Raw genomic sequence first — 23,978 nt, 5'->3', positions numbered from 1 at the left:
TCCACTTTTAACACCTTTTGATTGCATTTCTAGAGAGAAAGTAGTATTGTAGTTTTCAAATATGGTATTAGTTATCAGAAAGGCGCTCTCTGTTTATACTTCAAACAGAATTTCATGACACTGCCTATGAAGGCTGTCCGAATGCGTTTCTCAGAGCTGCCTTCATGCCGGCGAATTCATAACCTCATGAGGCAGCGAGGCAACAAGTCAGCTTTTGGACGCAACCTACATTACACACAGATCGATTTTAACCTAAATGAATTGCATTTTTCAGTGAATAACAATTCCCACATTTAACCATTCCCTTAAAACTACTCAGTCCGTTCCCGTTACTTTTAGTGAAAATTTAATCGATATGTTCGGAGAAGATTATAAATAGTAACTGCAAAAACTACTCAAATGTTATAAAAAATCTACCTTTTATTAAAATACATTTCCAAAATTATTTTGGTGTTGTCATGAAAATTTTTTGCAGATTACAAGCATGTTTAAACTATGCATTACATCTATACATTGATAAAGTAATATAACTGACTGAAGTTATGCATAGATAAACGTGTAACAGAACTATTGCTTAAAGTAGTGATTCAGATTGTGATATTTGGCTTTACTTTCTTACATAGTTCAAGCATTTAAAAGGATTGTTGATCCCTAATCCTTATCAATCATAAAGAAACAGTTCACCCTAAAATAAAAAAGAAAGTTCATCTTTTCAGTCTTTGTTTATTTTTTCCAGTCTATCAATCCTCTTGTTCCTCATGCAATTGAAGTAACATCCAAAAAAAGTTTCTTATTCTCATGCACTGGATTTCAACTTTTGAAACATTTCTGATGCCATGCAACAGCTTTCTGTGATTTAAAGCCTTACTATATATTTAAGTCATTCTCATCTGGCAGTGCCTTTGACATTTTTGGTGAACTGTTCCTTTAAAGCTAGGGTGAGGGTTACTGGACAGTAAACATGATGTTCACATCTCTTCTGAATCCAAAGTGACGTTGAGTCTGAAGCTCACAGGGATGTGATCGGTCAAACCAGCCAACTGGGTCACGTATGTAAACTCTTCCACTTCCTAAACAAGAACAAAGGAAACAATTTAAAGTGCTTTGATTGGTTCTGACCCTTTCATTCAAAGCCTTTATATCTAATGTGAACTGATCACGTCTGATCTGTACTACATCATATGATGCATTTTAACCAAACATTGAAAAAGAGAAATGAAACCTACTGTACTACATTGACTGGAGACAGAAGCCTCTCGATAAAGCAGATAGTCGATCCGACGGCCCACCCAGGGTTGATCAGACTCGGGGTAAACCAGAGGAACATCTTTAAGAGGAACCGGTGGAGATATATAAAGTCTGCGATCCTCTTCATTTTCTAAAGTTCTTCAAACAAAACCAAATAATCTGATTATTAAATAAACTGCTTCAGTTTTAGCGGTGTGTGCTGGCAACATGCTTCTTCAAAATACGTATCGACTGTATCAATGATAATGCCACATAATCTTCAAACCACTTCTGATGTAGAAGTGTTATCTTACCGCTGCAGGTTGTCTGGAGTCATTATTTTCTCATCATAAAGTGTCGGCTGTTCCAACAGAGTACCTACAAATAAAACCACAATAACTGAGGAACAGAAACACAGCGTGTTTGTGTATTTAAATGTGTTTAACATGAAGTATGAGTGTTATTGTACCTATGACCCAGGGTTTTTCTTGACCTGCTCCAGATCTACAGGGATCTCTGTAGTCATCAAACAGACTGTGTGACTGTTCAAGTCTGTCATCTAAACACACAACAGAACAGACATACAGCTGTTACACATAACACAATTATAGCTTTTGAGTTTATTCAGTATATATCTCAGTATTTTATATTTACTATAAAAAGTGATTTTCTCAATCAGAGAAACCTAAACAGGCATTGTTGCCAAATATATTCAAAATGTATGCATAAATAAAAATGACTTCACCTTAAAGTACCCCAAAAACTGTGTTTTAATTGATAAGAACCAATAGATACATAATAATTAAGATTTACAGTTTTATATGACACCATCTTTAGAAAGAATAATCACCAAAATGAAGCAAAATCCTAACTTAAATATCACCAGAAAACAACAATACAATTTGAGTATATCGTTCGGCTTTAGAATATGAAATGTTTTTTAAAAGACTCACCAGGGGAACAGTTGTCAAAGTTAAAGTCTCCACAAAGCACATCAAACATCACCATTTCACCTTCTTGTTTGGTCTGTTTTTGAAACTCATTTATCCATTTGGTTAACATGTTCAACTGCTCGAAACGAATTTCTCCATCCCCTGATAAAGACCAAATCAATGTTTTTAGTTTAAAAGTAAAGCATAATTAAAATGGCTCATAATAAAATATGGCTGGGTGATATGGCAAAAAAATAAATCTGGATTTTGTTTCAAGACATTTGACCGATTTGCCATTTTTTGTCAACTTGTATAACTGCAGTAACTTCTCTTTTCAATAACATAAGAAGAGAACTAAAGAAGAGTTATCAGCATGCTTTAAATATAAAATCAATTCTCTATTTTTGAATATATCTATGCAGAAATTAGGAATTGTATAGAAATATAATGTTAGCCTTAATGCGAAAACTAGACCTAAAACCTATGCATTTTTATAATATTCTGTTGTATTTGATTGTAGATTAAATACAACGTTATAATCTCATAGCATATTAAACGAAACAATTTAACTATTATTTCAGTTAACTATTCATAAAATTCTCCTATAATGTGTTTAAAATTTTGTTAGATTTTTCATTAATCATTTTATCAATAATTTGGATAATGTATGCTATGATTGACTTCTTCACCATTCTTTAAAATGAATCTGTTCAAATAAATCACTATCATCTTGACAACAAGGACATCACAAACGTTTTGTATAGGCTATTTACTGTACTGTTGCTCAGACCGTTGCATTTCATTTAGACGAGCACCATCTTTGCAGACACAATGCACTAAAATAGATGCAGTCAGCGCAGACATGTTTTAAATGCAGCTATAACTCAACACGTTTAGGTCATGGTTTCAGTCATTTGTATTTTTCTGTGTTGCTTTTGAAAAGTAGAGCTACGTGCACATAGAGGAATAATGGCGCTTTACTTCTCCCACATCGTACACAGAATAAAAGCGCATAAAATAATAATATCGCCTAATTGGTTTTGGAGTGCCATTTCATTTTCAATGTAACAAAACGGTGCCATGTAATCAGATTCACTTTGACTTTAACGATCTTCCATTCAAAATCTCCATTCCCCGATTGAAATAAAATTAAAATTGTGTCAAAACGTACATTCGAATTAATTGAAAAAAATCTGTAAAATCACCCAGCCCTATAATAAACGTTAAACACAGAATTAAAACAATGCCTATAGGGGATTGGTTTAAAGATTACTTGCCCTCGGGAGCGTGCAGATGAGTGCAGTTCATATACCCAACCATTCTCTTCCCTCCTTTCTGTAACCCTATGTCCACCTTGTGAGAAGACAGCTTGTGTTAGTCACAAATACACAACCGGTCAAAGGTTTAGACACACTAATGATCACAAAACTAGAATGAATATGAATGCACCTTTACACACAGCACACCTTTGGCAGCCAGCGCGTCTTCTCCACGACTGTTGGGAAAGCAGTGAAACTGAGCTTCCAGCACCGGATAACGACTAGCCAGGAATAATCCGCTGTTAAAAAACTTGAAAGAGGAGCAACTTCCAAACGGATGGCACGCATACACACCAACATCATAGAGGATATGACCGTAAAGTGGGCCGAGAGCCTGCGTGAGCTTCAGAGCGGCCCTCTTATCAAACACCTCCTCCAGACAAACTATATCCACAGTGGGTGGAAACAGAGAGGAAACCTCCATCGGCACATCGCTGTCTGTAAACAGCGTCCGTAAGGACCGAGGAGGATGCTGGTTGAAATTCTGGTTGCAGTTGGGATTGGAATGCTGCTTCGATTCTCCCGGTTCATTAGAAGATGCTACAGAATCCCTGGAGACGCTCTTGGGAACATCTCCATCTGGTACAATTCCCTCCGTCTGATCCATGGCTCCGTACGAGTTAGATGCGGCCTGCGTGAGCAGAGTGCTGGAGGGGGTGACGGTGCGGCAGCTACTGGGAGAATCGACGAATATACGGATGTGAGGGCGAGTCACACCCTGGACGATGTTGTGCCCGATGATTTCCGCACGCCGCTGCGTGTGTCCGAGGTTGTTGAAGCGCGCTATGCCGTCGGTCAGCAGGCACAGGTTGGCAGATATGAATCCAAAACTGACTTTACCAGTCTCTTCCCATCTGGCGTTGCGGTCCTCCATAGGAACGATCTTCACCTGCTTATGGTACGAGAAAGGCCTGCGTACCGCTTGGAGCGGTGCCCATAACAGGAAGCCCAGGAGAGCGAAGGGTGTGGAAATGATGAACAGAATGAAGAAAAGGACGGAGCCGAAGATGACTTTAAGCGGGTGGAGGTAGCATTCCTCCTCTCGCCGTTGCCTGCGCTCCAAACTGGTGCTGTGGCAGCCAGCGATGAGACGGTCCAGAAACCAAAAACATGGAAAGATGAGTCCCCATCCTACAGCGTGGAGACCTTCCAAAAAAGCATTGGGGAAAGGAGACTCTCTCAAAGACATGCCTTAACACCACATACCACTGCAAACAGTCTTCTCATATCTCACACAGATCCAATTGAATTCTGTTGCAAAATGAGAAACAAAAACTTGATCAACATGCAATGTTTCAAATCGACCTGACACTGACATTAGTGTGATGTTGTGTAGTTGTGACAGGGAAGTTTGTGTTCATACAAAACTAAACTGACAGAACAAACACTGAATGCCGAGTGTCATAACAAGAGCAATGCAAATCTGACACAGCACTTGAGAAAAACCTTCAACTGTCAGCTATCCATTCACATGCTGAAGTTTCCTTCTGGATCTGTATATCAAATGGCTTTGAGACGTGCATATAGCCTGCTAACAAGAGGAACAGGTTTTCATAACCTTTGTCATGTATTTTCAGATAGATATCTACACATACATCTAATGAAATGAAAATATGAAACAATACTTTGCAACTGTTCAGTCACAGGTCTGTTCTGATACTGATAACATACAACACAGAAAACTATGTAGGTAGATATTGAACAAAGAGTGTTTAGGAGGCATGAGAGTAAATTTGAAGAGTTTGGTTCCAAAACGCAATAAATGACTAATTTGGGTAAAAACTTGTTTTCTATACCAAGAAAGTGAGAAGATGAAAACCACGATTTTCTATTACAAACTTTCACATAGCATCTTTAGGTTATAAAAAAAATAAAAAATTCAAATCCACAACTTGATTTTCAAAGATTTATTATAAAAAGGAATTATGTTTTCCACAAAATGCAATAAATCCATGACAAGTTCTTTTTTCAAAATGCTATAAATGAATCAATATATAAATGTGCATTCATCTTTGCCCTGTTATATTCATTTAGTTGAACAGTGGTATTAACTGATAAAAAAAAAAAAAAATCAATGGGATTAACCAAAACACTTACTGTGTCATATTAAGAACACTGTCATTGCTGCGGTTATACTTTGGACGTCATTGCTAAACATTTTTCACTGCGATTAGCTGAAAAATGATTTGGTTCTGCTCGATTTTCGTTGACTTTGAGTAAAACTATGTAAAGTTTTTCATAAGATCCTCTGGTGTAAATGTGTTAGCATGACCTAGCATGAAGCTTGATGCTGTCGGGAGAACAAGCAACCGTCTCCCGAGTGCCTCTCGTGTAAATTATTAGATTTTGATGGCTTATGTTTCTTTACCGTCACAGAAAACCACCACAGGTTTATCAATGCTATTAAAGTATTATTTTGTTTTTGTTTGTTTGGTGATCATGAAGTATAAAGTAGATGAGGAAAACTAGGATTCTGTGTACTCAACACGCTGCCATTGTTTACAATGCGTGGAATGGTGTGCTGTAATTTGTTGAGTGGATTTATTGCATTCTGCAGAAAAGCAGTGGCATTTGTTGCGTTATTGGGAAAAAAAGGGAGAAAAAGTAAAGTTAAGAATTTACTTTTAAATACTGACCTGATATAATACTGATTTTGGCAGTAACTCTTTTTTTTTTAATGCCATTTATTGCGTTTTGGAACCAAACTCTTAATTTCTTCATTTATGTTTTTTTTCTAGATTTCTAACTTGGGTGTGTAAGTCACCAAATCCAACCTTATATGATTTTAATCCCTGTCTATAACATAACAACATTTTGAAACATGTCAGCAACTCCTTGTAACTGATAGCTGGGATTGAAAACATTTTTACACAGCGGGGTTAGTTGTCACATAGGTATACAATGATAATGAAATGAAAACAATGTAAATACTATTAATCAAAATGACAACTGTTAATACAATATCAGGAGAAATAACTCACAATTAGGATTTATTTCTATGCATTGCTGCATAACACAAGGATGGTTATATGAAGGATGATGGATGGATGAATGTGTGGATATCTATCTATTACAGGCAGATCTATAAACAATATCCACCTTTAGTAGACGGTTTCTTGGACGCACGTGCGCTGACGCAATACACATCTGGATCCGAACTTTACTTTCGGTTTCGTTTTTCTTAATGGTCTGACTAGTTGCTAAACTGATCTGTTGAACAAATGCCTTGTCGAAAATAACAAATGTTTTGGTTTCCTAGGTAATCTATGTGTTTTTTTTTGCTTGTTATATAAATGAACTACGTTTAAAGAACTTTGTTGTTATTTATTCTTAGCGGAGTTTACCGGAAGTTACGTGCGGACCACGACAGCCGCTTGTTTATGTTGTTACTGCTGAAACCGTCTATAGACAGAATTTGATTGAATTATTTGCGTTTAAACTAAAGGTGTTACAACAAACCCTCTGTTTGTTACAATGAATGAACCCCACCTATGGGTAACGTTTGTACTCCTCTCACTTTCAGTGTAATTGTATGATAATGGTAGATCACACAAACAAACTTTAAGTGTTCATTTGTGTAAAAAATTTATTCATCTAACTTGAATATTTTTTGAATGACACTCCTTCATATATGGGAAGTGTTCACTCTGGAGAGTTTAAGGCAGGAAATCTAATTTTACTGTAGAATACCAGGACCAAAATCACGATCCCACCCTTCATTCAAATCACCATCCAAAGACACACTTCCTCCAAAACTCATGAAGTAAAGTTACTGATGTTAATTCAGGTTTTTGCTCTTTGCTGATCCAGACGGGCTTTTGTCGATTAAAAAAAATCTTCTGTTTTGTGGAAACTGTGCAGGTTGTCAGTTCTTCAGGAAAGTTTGCCATTCTCCCTCTGGTGAGTGCACGTGAACGCGCTGATGATGTATGGTGACTGTGTGAACAGGTTGCAGTGGCATACAAAACACATTCACTGATGAGGAGCAAAACTTGCATGTTTGGTCCGAGTTCAATGGTTTATTGAACATTTTTTGGTCCTACGCCTTTCACAGGTGACATATGTTTATAAAAATACATTTAAAGAACTAAACATAGTGATTGCTATCAGGAGACTTTTAACAAGCTGTTTCTATAAATGTTTCTGGATCAAATCAGAGACCCTGCCTTTAAGAAGCCTGTTTTGCAATCCTAACTAGAACTCAATTCACTGCATTTGATTTGCATTTAAATGTCCTGCTGCTGTCCAATCACAACATGCACCACATCACACCTAAAGATCTTTATAGATGTGTTAAGAACCAGTCAGTGTTCTCTGAATGAAATTGTCCAGATTAGAGTTGATTTACAGTAGACACAGATGATGAAAGCAGACTGAGTCTCTGTTAATCCACACCTCACCATCTGCACACTTTCTCACGCACGCGTGTGAGCAGGAGGAGGATGATGATGATGATTCGTGTTTACTCACACAGATCGAGCAAACACAAACACAAACCGATTCATATTTTCATTTTTCGATCAACATCAATAACAGCACAGATTTTATGATACTACTGACATGGTCGATGATAAAATCAACAGATTTAATGGTAACTGCAGGTGACATGTAGTAACACTCACAGGATCCACGTAACAACACGTGTGCTGACGTCATCATACGTTTGCGGCGTATCAATTAAATAAATGTACAACCACGAGCTACAACACCGCTTAACATAAAACTCCACGGTATAGCCACGTGTAACTGGCGATCAGTTCCCGGTTAGCAGGGCGGATAATGGTGAAGTTTACCTGTCTATCAACACTTACCTGTTTAAATGATTCTGGTGTGCACGCAGTCGTTGTTTTGAACACGAGTAGATGTGACAGATCTTCTGTTTCATGGCTCGTTTACTGGATACCGAACCGATTCAATAATAAAGCGCAGTATGGTTTGGTTTTGATTTTCATTTCCTGATCGTGTCCCTCCAGCGGTTTCTACAAGAACGCGTATTAATGGGTCATGCGCGCTGCAGATCACATCCCTGTGCGCGCTCCCGTTCACTTGACGGCGAACTTCCTGCTTGTTTGAGGTTAACGAGACTTGAAGTGCTTATCACATCAAAAATGTTTTAACTCTTAAAATTAAAGGTTCCCAAAACTGCACGGTTCTATTAAGTTTCTCTCTTTTGCACAAAAGGTTTTTCTAGTGATCATAAGTGGATCAGAAAACTTCAATGGTTCTCAGGGAAGAAATGGTTTTCCTATGGCAGGGGTCTACAACTACTCTTCTCCAGGGCCAGTTTTATAAATGCCAAGTTGTTAACCCTATTTTTACCTTTTATGATTTTTTTTTGCTTTTACCTATTATATATTATTGGGTATTTCCCAGAATTCGGGCCTATTTATGTTGTAATTCTATTAAAAACGAATCAAATCTAATACAATTGAGCACCATTAATTAGTATAAACAAAAACAAGCCTAGACTTTTTTATGGCTGCTCTTACTAATAATTTTATCACATTTTATTGGTGTTTTATGGTACAATGTCTGTGTTTTGGTGTTGTCCTTCACCAGAGTTTTCACATGTCGTGCCATATTTCAAACAAATATTTATCACAAATTAATAAAACAATATGTATATGAATTAAATGTTACTTGAACTAATAAACTACATGCACAGATTAAGCATAGGCCTATATATGCATTTTGTACTTTATTTTGCTTAATTTCTACCTGTCCCATGGTTTAGCTGTCATTACCAACACGCTTTGCATAAAGGGACTTTGCCACTGTTTTTTCATCAAAAGTTTATTTGGTAGCCATGATGGTAACCTAATGACATAGTGGAGCACAAGGATTTCAAGTTGCAAGACTGATGCCTTGATGTCCAGAAAAGTAAGCAAATCTACTCTTTATTCTTTGTGTTGGGCATGTACACTATATGCGTCATTACCATATGTGTTGTATTTCTGTATTTTTAAACTTTTTTGAAATATTTTTATCACTTTAATAGTTAAAATGGTGTACATTACATGTAGAAAGCTAGCTACAGTTGCTTAGTCATCATCTTAGCTAGTAGAGCTAGTTTTTTGACAAAAAATGTCATTACCAGCACAATACATAATTTTGCCAATAAATTTGATAAATAACAAAAGCATCCTACAATTATACATTTCTGACAATGTATTAAAAAGTTTTGATATATGACATTCACTTAAAATAAGCTTAGATTCCAAGACAGGATAGATTGATGAATCAGAAATTTAGATACGTAAATGACTATAATTCATCTTGCAAGTAAAAATCTCATTAAGTTCAAGATAAATTAGATTCCACGTGAAACCACAAAATGTTTTAAAAACCCTGATTTATCATTTAAGTTTTATTTTTTACATATATTTGATGATGTGATGGTAAAGACACATTTACTTGATATAGTTAAGAAAATGGCAAGAAAATCATAAATTCCCTTATCTTATGGTCTCAAGCAAGCTCATAACATCACTCCTGACTTAAGGACTGATTATTTGATGTATACCAATTAGTCAAATTTGGAATTTTCAAAATTGCAGCAACCCAATTTGGCCCTTAATCTGAGAAATACCCTATTATTAAATATGTTATAACTTTGTTGTTATTGTTTATATGATATTAAAAAACATGCATTTTCAAAAGAGAAGCACACTATTTTGCCTTTTAATTACTGAAAACTCATATTTTACAGTTTAACATTGTGAGAGCCAAATATTAAAATGTGCAAGTGTAATCAACACAGAGCTCTTAAACTTCTTTTGTTTTTAACTGTTTAACTTTAATTATTTGTCAAATTTCAAGTATTCACAGCATATAGTCAGCCTTCTCCTAATGACTAAATGTGTCCTTAATGTTTTCTTTTGTAATATTTTAAAAATATATATAAAAGCTAAACCAAATTTCAATTGTACACTACATTTGGAAACAACTGTCAGATTATAAATCTTTGGTGTCCTGAGAGTACGTATGTAAAGTTTTAGCTCAAAATACCCCATAGATAATTTATTATAAGATGTTAAAATTGATACTTTGTAGATGTGAGCAAAAATGTGCCGTTTTTGGGTTTTCCTTTAAATGCAAAGGAAATGCAAATACTGATCTGGGTTACTGGGTTGATTTTTTTTCACATTTTCTAGGTTATGATAGAAGCACAGTTTCATATGATGTCTTGTTATGGGACAACGTGTGCATCAACAGAAGCAATGAAATATGACTGTACAGAGGAGTTTATGTTCCTTCATAATAATAAAACCCTTATGTGAAGCACATTCTGCATAAATTATCATATTAAATCTGATGCAAACCAAGGGAAAGCAACTTTCCAACAACGCATTGCATTTCTTTGCTGTTTATTTTCAGTCAATGGATTGTGCTGAGACTTTTTCTCCTGGTAAGCATGATGGGAGTGAATATGACTGATGCTCTTTACCACAGTAAGAGACTCTTGCCGTCCTGTCTCGACATGAAACACAGACAGCTGAGCAAAAGCAAAAGATCCTTCAGCAGCTTGGACGGAGCGTTTTCAACAATCACCTTACGCAGAAACTCTGGATTGTTTAAAGAAGTTGTGTCCTGGTCTCCATACACACCTGGAAGCTCCTTCAATATCCCATATGTGTTGATGATAAACTCGGTGAAGGGAGGGTGAAGACTCATGTTGTAGCCCAGTATCTGAAGCCTGTCCATGATCTCTGTGTGACGTTTGACCAGCTGGTGCTTGTACGCTTCATCTACCTTCCCAGTCAGAGGATGTGTGGAGACCTGAAGGTAAACATTAGAGGACACAAAGCAGATCTCTTTCTCTCACCTGCGCATCAGTCGACTGTATGTCCAAAAGATATCATCTGCAGATTACCTGCTCTATTTTGTCTTTTATGTTCTGCACGGTGAATCCATACAACCTAGATTGTTCCTGGAAAACATACGAGAGGATTCGACGGTCCAGCTGGAAAGCAATTTCACCCATTAACCTCCTCGGATCTGCAGGATTAAATCAGAGTCACTATCAAGAGATATATACAACCGCAGTATAAGAAGCACTGCCTATAGAAATGTTTGGAAAATAGTGTGCTTAAATTGTCTTGCCTTCTAGATTTTATCTTTAATAATAAAAACAAACATGAGAAGGTGATGAATGTAAACTGCTAGTGTAAAATAAAGGTTGCAGAAACCTTTCAGTCTGTGGTATATGAAGCGAGAGCTGAACAGATCTTCAGATGATGATGTTTGAGATGGTAGCAGACTCATGAATGAAGAGCTTTTCTGAGGTCTCCTCAGCAGATCTTCACTGAAGTTTCTCTCATCCACAGATTCACTGAGTCTCTGATCTAAATTATATTCACAGCATTACATTATTACACAAAATAGTTTGTAATTCTATAGAATTTTGAGAAAGTACATTTTTAAATATTGTTCTGTATTTAAAATAGGCAAAAAAAATTATTTGGTCAAAAATATATTTTAAATATATGCTAAATATATTTTGTAGAAAGTAAAAACTTTTTTTTTTTTTTGAATTTGAATTTATTTCAGAGTCAACAAATAGATTTCTAACTCTACAACCTATATGGCCAAAAACTATATTTTTCCTGGCCAAAAATAAAAGCTTGTACAAAATGAATAAAGTTTGCATAAAATATAAAATGATAAGTATATTTTTGCTGTTAGTGCAGTTGTTTTTCTCTCAATGCGAGGTAAATATAAATTTCAAAATATATAAAAAATGGCCAAAAATGTATTTGTGTATACATTTTATATATGTTTGAAAATATATGAAGAGTTTGGTTCCAAAAACGAGATTTTTTATTTTTTTGTCAAAACATGTTTATTGTTATCATGTTTTTTATTGTGCTACTTAGCTGTATTTTTTTGTTATTTAGGCTTAAATCAAAACCAACCAACTGCAGTTTGATTGATATTAATTCAATGTCAATTCAATTTTATTTATATAGCGCTTTTCACACTTGTTTAATTGTTTCAAAGCAGCTTTACATTAATAGATGCAGGTGAAAACACAGAAAAAATGATGGACAACATAAGCAGTAAAGCACAATGGCTAAGATTAAACCATACTAGTGAGTGTAGTAATAATGTAACTCATAGAAGAGGGTGCTAAGTTAAGCCAATGTTAGCTGAATCCCTAGGGGTTGAAAAAAACTCCTGAGGAAAACCTTGTGGGAAAATTCTTAGGGAGAAAAAAACCTTGAGAGAGAGCCAGACAGCTCATTCTATAGAGGATATACTATATAATAGGTCATATTTTATAGAATTTTATGGGAATTAAAACATAAAAAATTATATATACATATATACACACAAATAAGTAGATTAAACGGGGCGGCTGGTTGTCGTTGGTCAGACATCGGCTGGGTATCACGTTGCAGGAAGGCCAGTAGATCAGTGGTGTGTTGACCTTTACGGCCGTTCGTATGTAATGCAAGTGTCATGCAGTATTGTGGTTTAATATCCGCTCGGTTCCAGACAGGCTAACTATTGCGGCATAAGTATATTACCCAGACGAGTTATGTGAATGCTTTGTTAAAGAGAAATGTCTTTAGTTTAAACTTAAAGTGATCAACTCTCTCTGATTCTCAAACTTTTTTTGGTAAATCATTTCAGAGCTTAGGGGCTAAGTAGGTAAAGGATCTACCACCTTTAAACATTTTTGATATTCTAGGGATAATTAAGTGACCAGAATTTTGTGACCGCAGTGTACGTGATGGATTGTATTGTGATTGTCAGTTTCTAGTAATTTCGGAAATCTGGTAAAGAGGAAACGTGGGTTATTCTGATTTTCTTCAATAAGCTTACTGAGATAGGTAGATCTGGTGGTTTTTATAGCCTGTCTGTAGTGTTGAACGCTCTCTTTTACGCCATACCACTAACTTTGTGCTTCTCCAATTTCGTTCCATTTTTCTAGCTACCTTTTTAAGGGCTGCAGTATGATGGTCATACCATGGTGCTGGCGTTTTTCCTGACTCTCTTTGATGTAATGGGAGCAATGGCTTCCAGCATGCTAGAAGAAACGTTCAGGTTTTCTATTACAATATCCAGGTTTTCACAGTTATCGGCTACATGTTTTATTTGGGACAGGTCTGGTAGAGTCATAATAAAGCTATCTTTAGTGATGGAAATTATTGTTCTGCCTAATCGTTAACATGGTGTGGACTGAGCAATCCTATCTAGAAGTATGGTGTATGAGACAAGGCAATGGTCTGAAACAGCATCGCTCTGATGTGATATTTCTATGTCATTAATATTAAGCCCAAGTGACAGAATTAAGTCTAATGTGTGTTTACGGGTACGCGTGGGCCCGGTAACATTTTGTCTAATGCTGCGTTCCAGGCAGGTTTTTAAACCCGTGAGTTGCGACTTCAAAACCACGACTCACGACCTTATGCGTTCCAGGCAGCCCGTAACTCGTGTTTTTACAACCTTCTACCGGTGAAAGTGCACTGGAACGGCAGTCAAACCCGTGGCTTCCCACCCGTGAACTCGTACTAGATCGATGTACTCCCAGTTCAGAGTCGTGAGGCGTGGTAATTTAGAACATTCATAAATGCTAGTCCCTATGCATCTTTTGGGTTATCAAAGTGGACATTAAAGTTCCCAATGATAAGGGCTTTATCTACAGTGACTACAAGCTCAGACAGGAAATCTGCTATTTCTTCAAGAAAGTCTGTGTGGTGACCTGGAGGTCTGTAGATAGTGGCTAAGACAAATGAACGCTGTTTGTTATTTACAATCGGTTATTTCCATATTTAACAGCATTATTTCAAATGAGTTCAGATTTATCTTTTACTTTAAATATTTTATTGTAGTTTATAGCTACACCACCCCCTCTCCACTTTAAACGAGGTTCGTGCTTATAATAATAATAATAATAATAGTCTTGTGGGGTGGATTCATTTAAACTAATGTCATCGTCAGACAGGTTTCTGTTAGGCACAGCACATCTAAGTTTTGGTCTGTAATGATTTAATTGATAATAGGTTCTTTATTGGTAAGCAATTTAATGTTAAGCTGATGTTTGTTTCCTAATTTTATATTAACTAGATCTGTATGAGGTAAACAGCGCTCTGTATTTGTTCGAGAAACAGACACGAAATGTGTTGATACTCTGGTAATAAAAACTCTAACGTTATTAAATGGAATGCACAATCAAAAAACGAGATTTTTGAAAAATTTAAAAAACGGATTCATCTTGTTTTGTTACCAAAATCTTTATATATGTTTTTGCTGTTAATATCCACATAACGTTAACTCGTGGGGCCGTGAGATGTTTAAATACAACTTTATGTCTTTAAATAATTATTAACAGTCTTTGTTTAACAATTTAGAGAAGTATATTTGTATATATTGTGTGAACAGATCTCGTTCTCTTACCGCGAACTGCTGTGCAGTCGTCTTCAGATTCGCGTCGCGTGTTTTTCGTCGCGACATCCAGCAGCGATGTTTTCAATTCATTCACTTCACGTCGCAGTTCCTCAACCTCCATCCACAACGATGCCTTATTTTCATCACTCATATTACACTGATACACCTCCAGCAAACAACACAATCTGCTTTATTTTGTAACTTAACGTTTTTTTTATTCAGAAAACGAAAACAAACATAACTACAGAATAAGAATCATCACGCTGTAATTATGGCATAAACACAACGCGTCATAAAGGCACAGAATTGCGTAGAAGCGCGCGCGCGCGGAGGAATTTCAGCTAAAAAAATGTTCAAAATAACAATAATAAAACATGTTCCCTTTTCAAACAGTGTAATCTGTAATATAAGGTAATACAACACAAAGTTATAGTAATGTAATGCACCTATAAACTACATATTATGTGTATAAAGAAATAAAACATGCAATTGTTTATGATTATTTATACAACCCCAAATCAGAAAAAACAAAGAAGACCTGAGACAGTTGAGCAACTAGAAGTCTGTATTAGACAAGAATGGGACAACATTACTATTCCTAAACATTGGTCCTCCTCCAGCTGTTCCTTTATATGTACATTGAACTTTTCTGGCCTCTTATTGCTACCTGTCCCAACTTGTTTTGGACTGTGTAGCTCTTTTAAGAAATCCAAAATGAGCCAATATTTGGCATGACATTTCAAAATGTCTCACTTTCTACATATGATATGTTATCTATATTCTATTGTGAATAAAATATAAGTTTATCAAAAAAGTTATAAAAAAGTTGATTGACCAAAGATCAAAAGAGCATCCAAGTGACAACAACAGAGCAGAAACACTTAAAAACCACAACAAGTGCACTGCAAAAAATGACTTTCTTAGTATTTTTGTCTTGTTTTCAGAACAAATATTTAAAAATTCTTAAATCAAGATGTATTTTCTTGATCAGCAAAAAGACTTAAGAAAATTAGTCTAGTTTTAAAAAAAATATTTTGCTTAATACAAGCATAAGATTTAATAAAATAAAACAATCTTAAAAATAAGTTCACATTTTTCTTAAACACTTAATTCAAGAAGAATTCTGTTCTTACCCCATTGGCAGATTGTTTTTGCTTGTTTTTGCTTTGATTTTTTTTTTTTGTCTGAAAACTAGGCTTTTTTTCTTTGATCAATTTGAAAAATAATTTTTAGATATTTGTACTGAAAACAAGACAAAAATACTAAGTAAAAAAGTCATTTTTTGCAGTGTGAAGGTGAAGTGTGTAATTTGTGTGTAAACAGGGTTTTAGTTGACACATTGGTAAGTCATCTATTGTACCAGCAGGGACTGACTCCTGAAACTAACAACCAAAACCATGAGTATCTGGTGTCACCATAAACTATAAAAACAATGCTAAAAGAAACAAGAGATATGTTCGGAAAGATTCACAGCAATCCAATCTATGGAGGAATTTCTTACGTTCACAGTATTACACACATCACCGTTAATGACAGTAGTTGTGATTTAGGAATGAATTCAGTTATTCAGCGACGACTTCTTTCCAGGATTTGCAGAATGTATAAAAATATTTGGATGATGTCCGTATAGAGGTTAAGTGCAGCAAAGATGTATTCCTCAGGACTTATGGACAGTTTCTTATCCCCAAGAAGACGTTGTGTGTCAACAGCCAAGAACTGCAATGAAGTAAGGAAATTATTTTACTTTTAAGATCTATAAAGTGTTTCTTTAAACATAAGTATGTTAGAGAGAGATATTCACTTACACAAGTGAAGAGCAGCGCACCCAGAGATGAGTAGATGAGATCCATAATCCTGTTATACATTATGATGCAGAGGATTCCAAAGATGAAGAGGACAATGGAGCACACGTACAACACGCCAGCGCAAGATGTGAAGTCATACTTGGTCTGTGATAAGAAGAGAAAGAATATTAATTAAAACCTCACAGCATATCTGCAAAACACAGCTGTATTATACTTTGACTGATGGTGAGCACACAGTTGATGGTACACTTTAAATATTTATTTTTCCTACTACGAAAGTCAATGGTTACAAACAACTGTGTGTATACAATCATTTAACAAAATTCTTTAGAAAAAATAAATTCATACAGAACAACATGAGGATGAGAAAATGATGATAGAATTTTCATTTTTGGGTAAACTATCACTTTATAGGAGGCTGTTGTAACAATTCATTTACCAGTAGAGAGCGCTGTGTACTTTTATGAGTAGTAGTTAAAGGAGAACACCACCGTTTTTCAATATTTACTATGTTCTTACCTAAACTGAATGAATACATACCTATCTTTTCTCAATGCGTGCACTTAATCTTTGTACAGCATGTTGTGAATGTATTACCAATGCTAACACATTCACCACGCGCTGTACAAAGATGGGGATTATTCATTCGTCTAAGTTGCGGTAAGGACACAGTAAAATATTGAAAACCGGTGGCGTTATCCTCCTCACATGATATTATAATGTAGCCTGGGGTTATTTATGGGTGGAAGAAACATACGGTTCTTACCATAGTCACAATAATTCACCACAATTCATGTTTATAACTTCATCTTTGTATGTGAATTCTTATTTAATAGATAACACAGCATTCAATGGATACGGTTGTGTCGACATGGGCTTCCATGCGAAACAATTTCCGCCACATAAGAAAAAATGATGTTTTGGTAAATCATGTCTGTACCGAGCCCCTAAGGTGACACTGGAGTAAAACAAATCAAAAGTTTAGTTTCATGTGCACACGTGAAACTATTGCGTGCGCACATTAAACTATTGCGTGCGCACGAGAAACTAAACTTTATTAAACTTTTGCTCCATGTCCCCTTAGGGGCTCCGTATATCTGTAATATAATTATGAGATAAAAATTATGACTTTAACATAAGCTGAGCATTAATGTGTGTTATTATTTTAATTATATATTCATGTAGTTTTTTTATTATTTATATATTTTTTAATTTACTTTTGAAGTCATAATTTAGATTTTTTTTCATCTCATAATTATGACTTTTTAGCCTATTATTAAATTTTTTACATTTTTCATAATTATGACTTACGAGCGGAGTTATAGACCTTTTGCGAGTCGACGTCACAGTTACGTCACGCGCGCATGTGGTGGCAGAAAAACAGTGGAAATGAATGAGACACGAGTGAAACGAACAATATAACTCACTAGAAAATGTTTTGTTGTGCTGTTGAGTGTCAGAATAGGAATGCCAAAATAGATGACCTTCATTTTTATAGTATATCGTCGTCGAAGACACCATTTGAAGATAAACGTAGGTGTTTATGGTTGCAATAAAAACCCTCAACCGGACAGACTGGAGTGATGAAATCATCTGAAAATCTTTAAATTATTTGAATAGAAAATAATTAGAGAAGATATCTGGTGTTGTCGAAGTCTGATCCCTCTATGTGTTTCTTATAGCGTTTTCATCACTTTACGTCTATAATTTATTTAGAAAGATTAAAGATTTGAATTAGTTCATAATATCAATAATATTACCATTTATTAAAGTTAACTTCTTTTTACCATATATCTTAGCCTATGTCTTCTTCCTGTTTGTTCTAAATTATGATGTTTACTAATAAATATATAAACATAGCACACACACACACACACACACACACACACACACACACACACACACACACACACACACACACACACACAACACGATGTAAAGTGTTAATAATATATAAACAGGCCTATACAAATTAATTTGTATGTAAACATAATAGTTTTAGATCAAACACGTAGGATAAAAATATAAGGAAGAAATTGAAAACAGGAAATGATTAAATGTTTAATTAATAATATTATACAGAATACATGATAGTATTGCTCTTATGAGTACTTCAGAGATTCATACTGTAAAAATAATTCATTTACCAATAAAGAACAATACATATACATTACATACATGCAAGCATCAGTGGCCAAGCCATTAAAACTTTTAATTTATTTAAAAAATAAACGTAACTTGGTGAAAACGTTATAAGAAACATTACACTTAAGAGAAATATAGGGGAAACAGACTTCTACAGAACACCGGATCCTTAAAAATCACAGTTTAATGCTAAAACACTTCACACAGCTATTGAGAAGCATTCACTTCCTGCCACCAGTTGGGCTCCGCCCACAAAAAACGTCATCTCTGTTTGCAAACACGCAAAAGGTCTATAATGTTATGATTTGATGCTTAGCCAAGGGCAGCCAATCAGAAACTGAAGCGCACGTACCTCATATCACGATCGGTGTACTGAAACACCTGAATTGGAGTAAAAATGACATCCCAGGAGGCTTATAAAATAGCCAAGAGAGATTTTGACATCACTTTTTATACAATCTGTCAACAATCAAGTGACTGTTGACCCCACAAATATGCGAATGAAAAATGTTAACCTAAGGTTCAGGAATGGACAGTGTGAAACATCAGCTTATGAATACCCAGGGTTATCGCTTAACCCCTGGTTAAGTATGAACAGTGTAAAACATAAAACATTCCCTGGGATTTAGTATAACCAGAGGTTAACTATTAACTATTAGGTTAACAGTCTCTTCGGACAAATGTCTGACAGACGTATAAATAACAAGTCTTTCAACCATGAACACTGACCTGAAGAGAGAACATCATCACCGTACAGCAAACCAACACCGTAATCCCGATAGCCATAATAACAATCTTTGTATCATAAAAGCTGGATATCACACCTGTCATGTAGCTCATGGCCAGAGTCAAAACACTCTGAAAAAGAAATCAATACAAAGCAAGAGAGTTAATAAAGCGAGAGTGCAAATTTGCCATGTGTTGAATGTAAAAGATTCATCAGGCTCACCAATGCAATGAGGTTCCACGGATGCTTCCTGCGAAAGTCCCTGCAGCACGAGAGGATGAAGTACGGACACAGAAACACCAAGTACCCGACCCAGTATGTCCAGGCGTGCTGCTGCACAAAGAGTTTGACGTGGTGTTCGAATGTGAAAATGGCCACAAAGCCAAAGGTTACTGACAGCTGCAGACTCAAAACTGCAAAGACCTGCGATGAAACAAAAACCCTCAAACTTAGTTACTTCATCTGCGTGTTTTTAATCACAACTTCATAATCCATTAAATTAAATCTTTATCGACATTGTGTTTGCAGCGTAAAGATGCTGGGTTTAAACCCATACTGATGAAACATTTAGAGCTTGTAAGTCGCTTTGGATAAAAGCATCTGCCAAATGCATACATGTAAATGTAAATCTTTCATTTTGCGTTAAGCTTGACTGTACATAGGGGTAGATACAATTGCATGGCTATATACTGCAAAAAAATGTTTTCAGTACAAATATCTAAAAATTCTTAAATCAAGAGGCATTTTCTTGATTAGAAAAATGACCTAAGAAAATATTGAGTCTAGTTATTAAACAAAAAACATAAAATTTAAGAAAATTTGTGTTTAAAACAAGCAGAAATATTTGCCAATCTTTAAAGGGTCCATGGCATGAAAATCTGACTTTTTCCATGTTTAAGTGCTATGATTGGGTTTCCAGTGCTTTTATCAACCTAGAAAATGTGAAAAAGATCAACCCAGTAACTTAGTTTTGGTAAACCATTCTCTGCAAGCATGTGAAAAAATAGCTCATTGAAATTTGGCTCTCCTTATGATGTCAGAAGGGGATCTTATTATAATAATATCACCCCTTAATCTGCACTATCCAACCACAGCACTGCCATTTAGTGCCGAGAGAAAGAGAGAGAGAGAAAATAATTGACAGCACAATTGAGTTTCAATTTCAACAAACCACCATTATTGTTATCAGTGTTTGCACTTCATCAGCTCATTTGCATTTTAAAGGACACACCCAAAACACGACATTTTTGCTCACACCTACAAAGTGTCAATTTTAACATGCTATATTCAATGATCTATATGGTATTTTGATCCAAAACCTCATATATATGTGCTCTGGGGACACCAACGATTTATTTGACATCTTAAAAATGTTTTGTGACATGGCCCCTTTAAAATAATTTTAGTTTTTATAAACATTTAACTCAAGAACAATTCAAGAAACATTTTCTTACCCCTTTTGCAGATTTCTTTCCTTGTTTTAAGCAAAAATTCAATTAAATTGAAAAAAAAAAACCTAGATTTATTTTCTTGGGTAATTTTGCTCATCAAGAAAATCTCAATTTAAGAATTTTTAGATATTGCTTCTGAAAACAAGACAAAAGAGGACATAAGAGGGCTTCACATTACATTTGGGACTGATGTAAACAATACAATAATATATATATATATAATACAGAGCAGGATTTATAGTACAACATTTCAAAAGATGTGTGGTCACAGATATGCATACGCCTTTTTGTTTTTACACTGACTTTAAATTTGGTTCATCCAATAAGAATATCTAAATCAGAGATGATTTATAATATTTTTATTACTGTTTTAAATATAATTTTTTATGTTTCGTTATATGTGTTGTCATGAAATGATGCAACATTTATTATCTTTTAGTTTCTAGTGCCAAATAAGAATAGAAAGTGCTGAAGTGTCTTCATTTGTGAAATGATTTCCTTCACTGGATTATCACACAGACATTGAACAACTATATGAATGTTTTCAATGAATTACCTTTCGAATAAACAGCCTGCGGATGACTTTGTTGTCCATTTGAGAGGCGTTGAAGTTATTATCATCATAGCCTGGTGGCGGCTCGGTCTGTACCGGCTCAGTCATTGGTGCTTTATTATACAAACAAAATATCAAATTCACACTATAGCTCATTATACACTTTATTATACTCCTCTATAACAGATATATGTATGTATATACTGTCAGCAGCAGATTTGTAGTTTGTGTCCTCATATTTTAAGCTAATAGAGGATTCACAGAGTAAGATTTTCATTGCATAGTGCAACTAGAGTTGCAAAGGGGCTGAAAGTTTCTGGAAACTTTCCATGGGAACTTAGTCTGGGGATCTTTTGGAAATTTTCCAAATTGGAAATTTAATGAGAATTTATGGGAATTATTTGGAAATGTATATAAATTATATCATATACAAACATAAATAAACATTTTGTTTGGTCATAAGCAGACATGCATGCAAGGTAATAAAAAATGTGAAGAATCCTGATACTTATTTGATCAAATATCCTTCTGGAATCATTCTAATATGATTTTATTTGTTTTACTTCATTTAAGTTCCCTTTTATAGGCAACTCTGCATTTTTGCAATGTTCCTTCAAATTTCTAGTTTATTACTATTAATTCCCATGGGAAGTTTTCAGCCTTGAAAATTCCTGGAATTTTGCAACCCTAAGTGCACCAGAATCCTGTACATGTGACAATAAACTCTTGAATCTTTTTAAAACACACCTAACACAGAATTTGATTTCTTACCATTATACGACGCAGGCGTGTTAGGAGGACCTGTTTGAGGATATGATGTCTGAGGATATGGTGTTTGTTGATATCCAGGCCCAGACTGTCCGTACATGTGATTCCCAAAAGCAGTGGGTGGAGGATACGGAGCTCCAGCAGGTACACCAGCACCCATAGTTGTATGAGGTGAAGGAGCATCATAAGGAGGAGGAGGAACCACGAACCCTACAGGTGGAGGAGCACCTGAATCCTCTGTTGGGTTTTCAAACCGAGAGTAACCTCTGTTATTCGCCATTGCTGCTCACTTCTGTAACATAACAACTAGAGATTAAAACACTTTCATTTATTCAAAAGGAAAGCCTTAAAGTTTGCCCCTATTGCACCATAACAGGATTAAGTTTTGACTTTGACATTCACAATAATACTGTCATCGTTTATTTTATACATTTCATGGAGATTTCTTAAGTTTTTCACGTTTATGTGTTAGTAATGAACAGATTAAATAAAACATATAAACAATGAAACATCATTCATACACCATCATAACCACAGTGCATTTTACTACAGAAATATGAATGAGCTTAAAAAGTTATGCTTTATTTTATTATTGTAAAACAATTATTAACAAACAGCCGTGAAAAGGAAAGGACTGTAACTAAAACGAAAGTAACTGTGTTCATGCGAAATACAACAGCAATAAAGAACACAATAACAAAATAAAGCATAGAACAACAATAATTGTGATGTTAAGAAACAATAAATAACTTTTTTTTTATCTATCAGTACTTACATGTTTTCTTAGCGCACTAGAAAAAAATCTTTTCTCTTTTATCCCACTTCCGGTTTAACACGCGCTTCCCATTCAGCGCTGCCCCACTAGTGGCCGCTTACTGTCACTGCACCACATCATTACACTGAAATAAATCAACTTTATTTATTATGATACAATGTTGTCACCTTACATGTTAAATCTTTCTAAAGGTGTCTATCTTCCTACCTTAACTTTAAAGTCAAATGAACCTGATGATTAAAGATTTGCAAATTGTATTTTGATATCACGACCCGGTCCAAACAACAGGTGTCAGTGTTGGACCATTATTCGGTGCAAACACTTAAAGGGATAGTTTACAAAAAAATATTCTGACATTATTTTCTCATCCCCTTGTTGTTATAAACCTGTATGAAATTATTTTTTCTGATAAAAGAAGATATTTGTAGGAAATACAAATGAAGAGTTTCGTTGCAAAACGAGATAAATCCGTTTTTAAAATTTTTGTCAAAACATGTATATTATTATGTTATCATGTTATTATTTTGTTTTATGGTGCTACTTAGCTGTATTTTTTTTAAGTTATGAAGATTTAAAAGAAAACAAACCAACTGCAGTTGAATTGATATTAATTGGAATGCACAACCAAAAAATGAGATTTCTGAAAAATTAAATAAAAATAAAATTATCTCGTTTTGCAACGAAACTCTTCAAATAAGTAGGAAAACAAATATTATGGAAGTATATTGTGATAAATGATGAAGATATTTTGATAAATGATGGTAAGCACACCGTTGAATTCAATCATATTTGTTTTCCTACATAACATTTCAACGCAATTTCCTTTTAACTCACAATCTCTTGCGTGTAATGTTACTTTAAGTAACTTCAAGGCAATGCTTT

The 23,978-nt window shown here is 35.0% G+C and overlaps 3 protein-coding genes across 3 annotated transcripts; all 3 read right to left on the bottom strand.

Moving 5' to 3' along the window:
• Positions 1-403: 403 nt before the first annotated feature.
• smpd5 (sphingomyelin phosphodiesterase 5) lies at positions 404-8,489 on the bottom strand. Its single transcript, XM_065270542.2, has 8 exons — positions 8,290-8,489; positions 3,609-4,729; positions 3,437-3,512; positions 2,181-2,321; positions 1,697-1,786; positions 1,542-1,605; positions 1,227-1,386; positions 404-1,070 (listed from the first exon to the last, which is right to left on the bottom strand). Exons 2-8 carry the CDS (start codon positions 4,665-4,667, stop codon positions 969-971), a joined length of 1,692 nt encoding a protein of 563 aa, XP_065126614.1. The 5' UTR covers positions 4,668-4,729; positions 8,290-8,489; the 3' UTR covers positions 404-968.
• A 2,289-nt stretch (positions 8,490-10,778) lies between these two features.
• LOC135752192 (speriolin-like protein) lies at positions 10,779-15,023 on the bottom strand. The gene is made up of 4 exons (XM_065270596.1): positions 14,882-15,023; positions 11,668-11,823; positions 11,352-11,476; positions 10,779-11,257 (listed from the first exon to the last, which is right to left on the bottom strand). Exons 1-4 carry the CDS (start codon positions 15,021-15,023, stop codon positions 10,922-10,924), a joined length of 759 nt encoding a protein of 252 aa, XP_065126668.1. The 3' UTR covers positions 10,779-10,921.
• Positions 15,024-15,074: 51 nt separating this feature from the next.
• grinab (glutamate receptor, ionotropic, N-methyl D-aspartate-associated protein 1b (glutamate binding)) lies at positions 15,075-23,592 on the bottom strand. The gene is made up of 7 exons (XM_065270604.2): positions 23,097-23,592; positions 22,325-22,613; positions 21,557-21,666; positions 19,772-19,972; positions 19,552-19,680; positions 16,678-16,821; positions 15,075-16,588 (listed from the first exon to the last, which is right to left on the bottom strand). Exons 2-7 carry the CDS (start codon positions 22,599-22,601, stop codon positions 16,439-16,441), a joined length of 1,011 nt encoding a protein of 336 aa, XP_065126676.1. The 5' UTR covers positions 22,602-22,613; positions 23,097-23,592; the 3' UTR covers positions 15,075-16,438.
• Positions 23,593-23,978: the final 386 nt, after the last annotated feature.

This window comes from Paramisgurnus dabryanus, chromosome 13 (assembly GCF_030506205.2).
Source record: "Paramisgurnus dabryanus chromosome 13, PD_genome_1.1, whole genome shotgun sequence".
In the NCBI taxonomy this organism is placed as follows: Eukaryota; Metazoa; Chordata; class Actinopteri; order Cypriniformes; family Cobitidae; genus Paramisgurnus; species Paramisgurnus dabryanus.
Note: the sequence above shows the minus strand (reverse complement) of the source record. Positions and strands in the feature narration are given on the sequence as shown.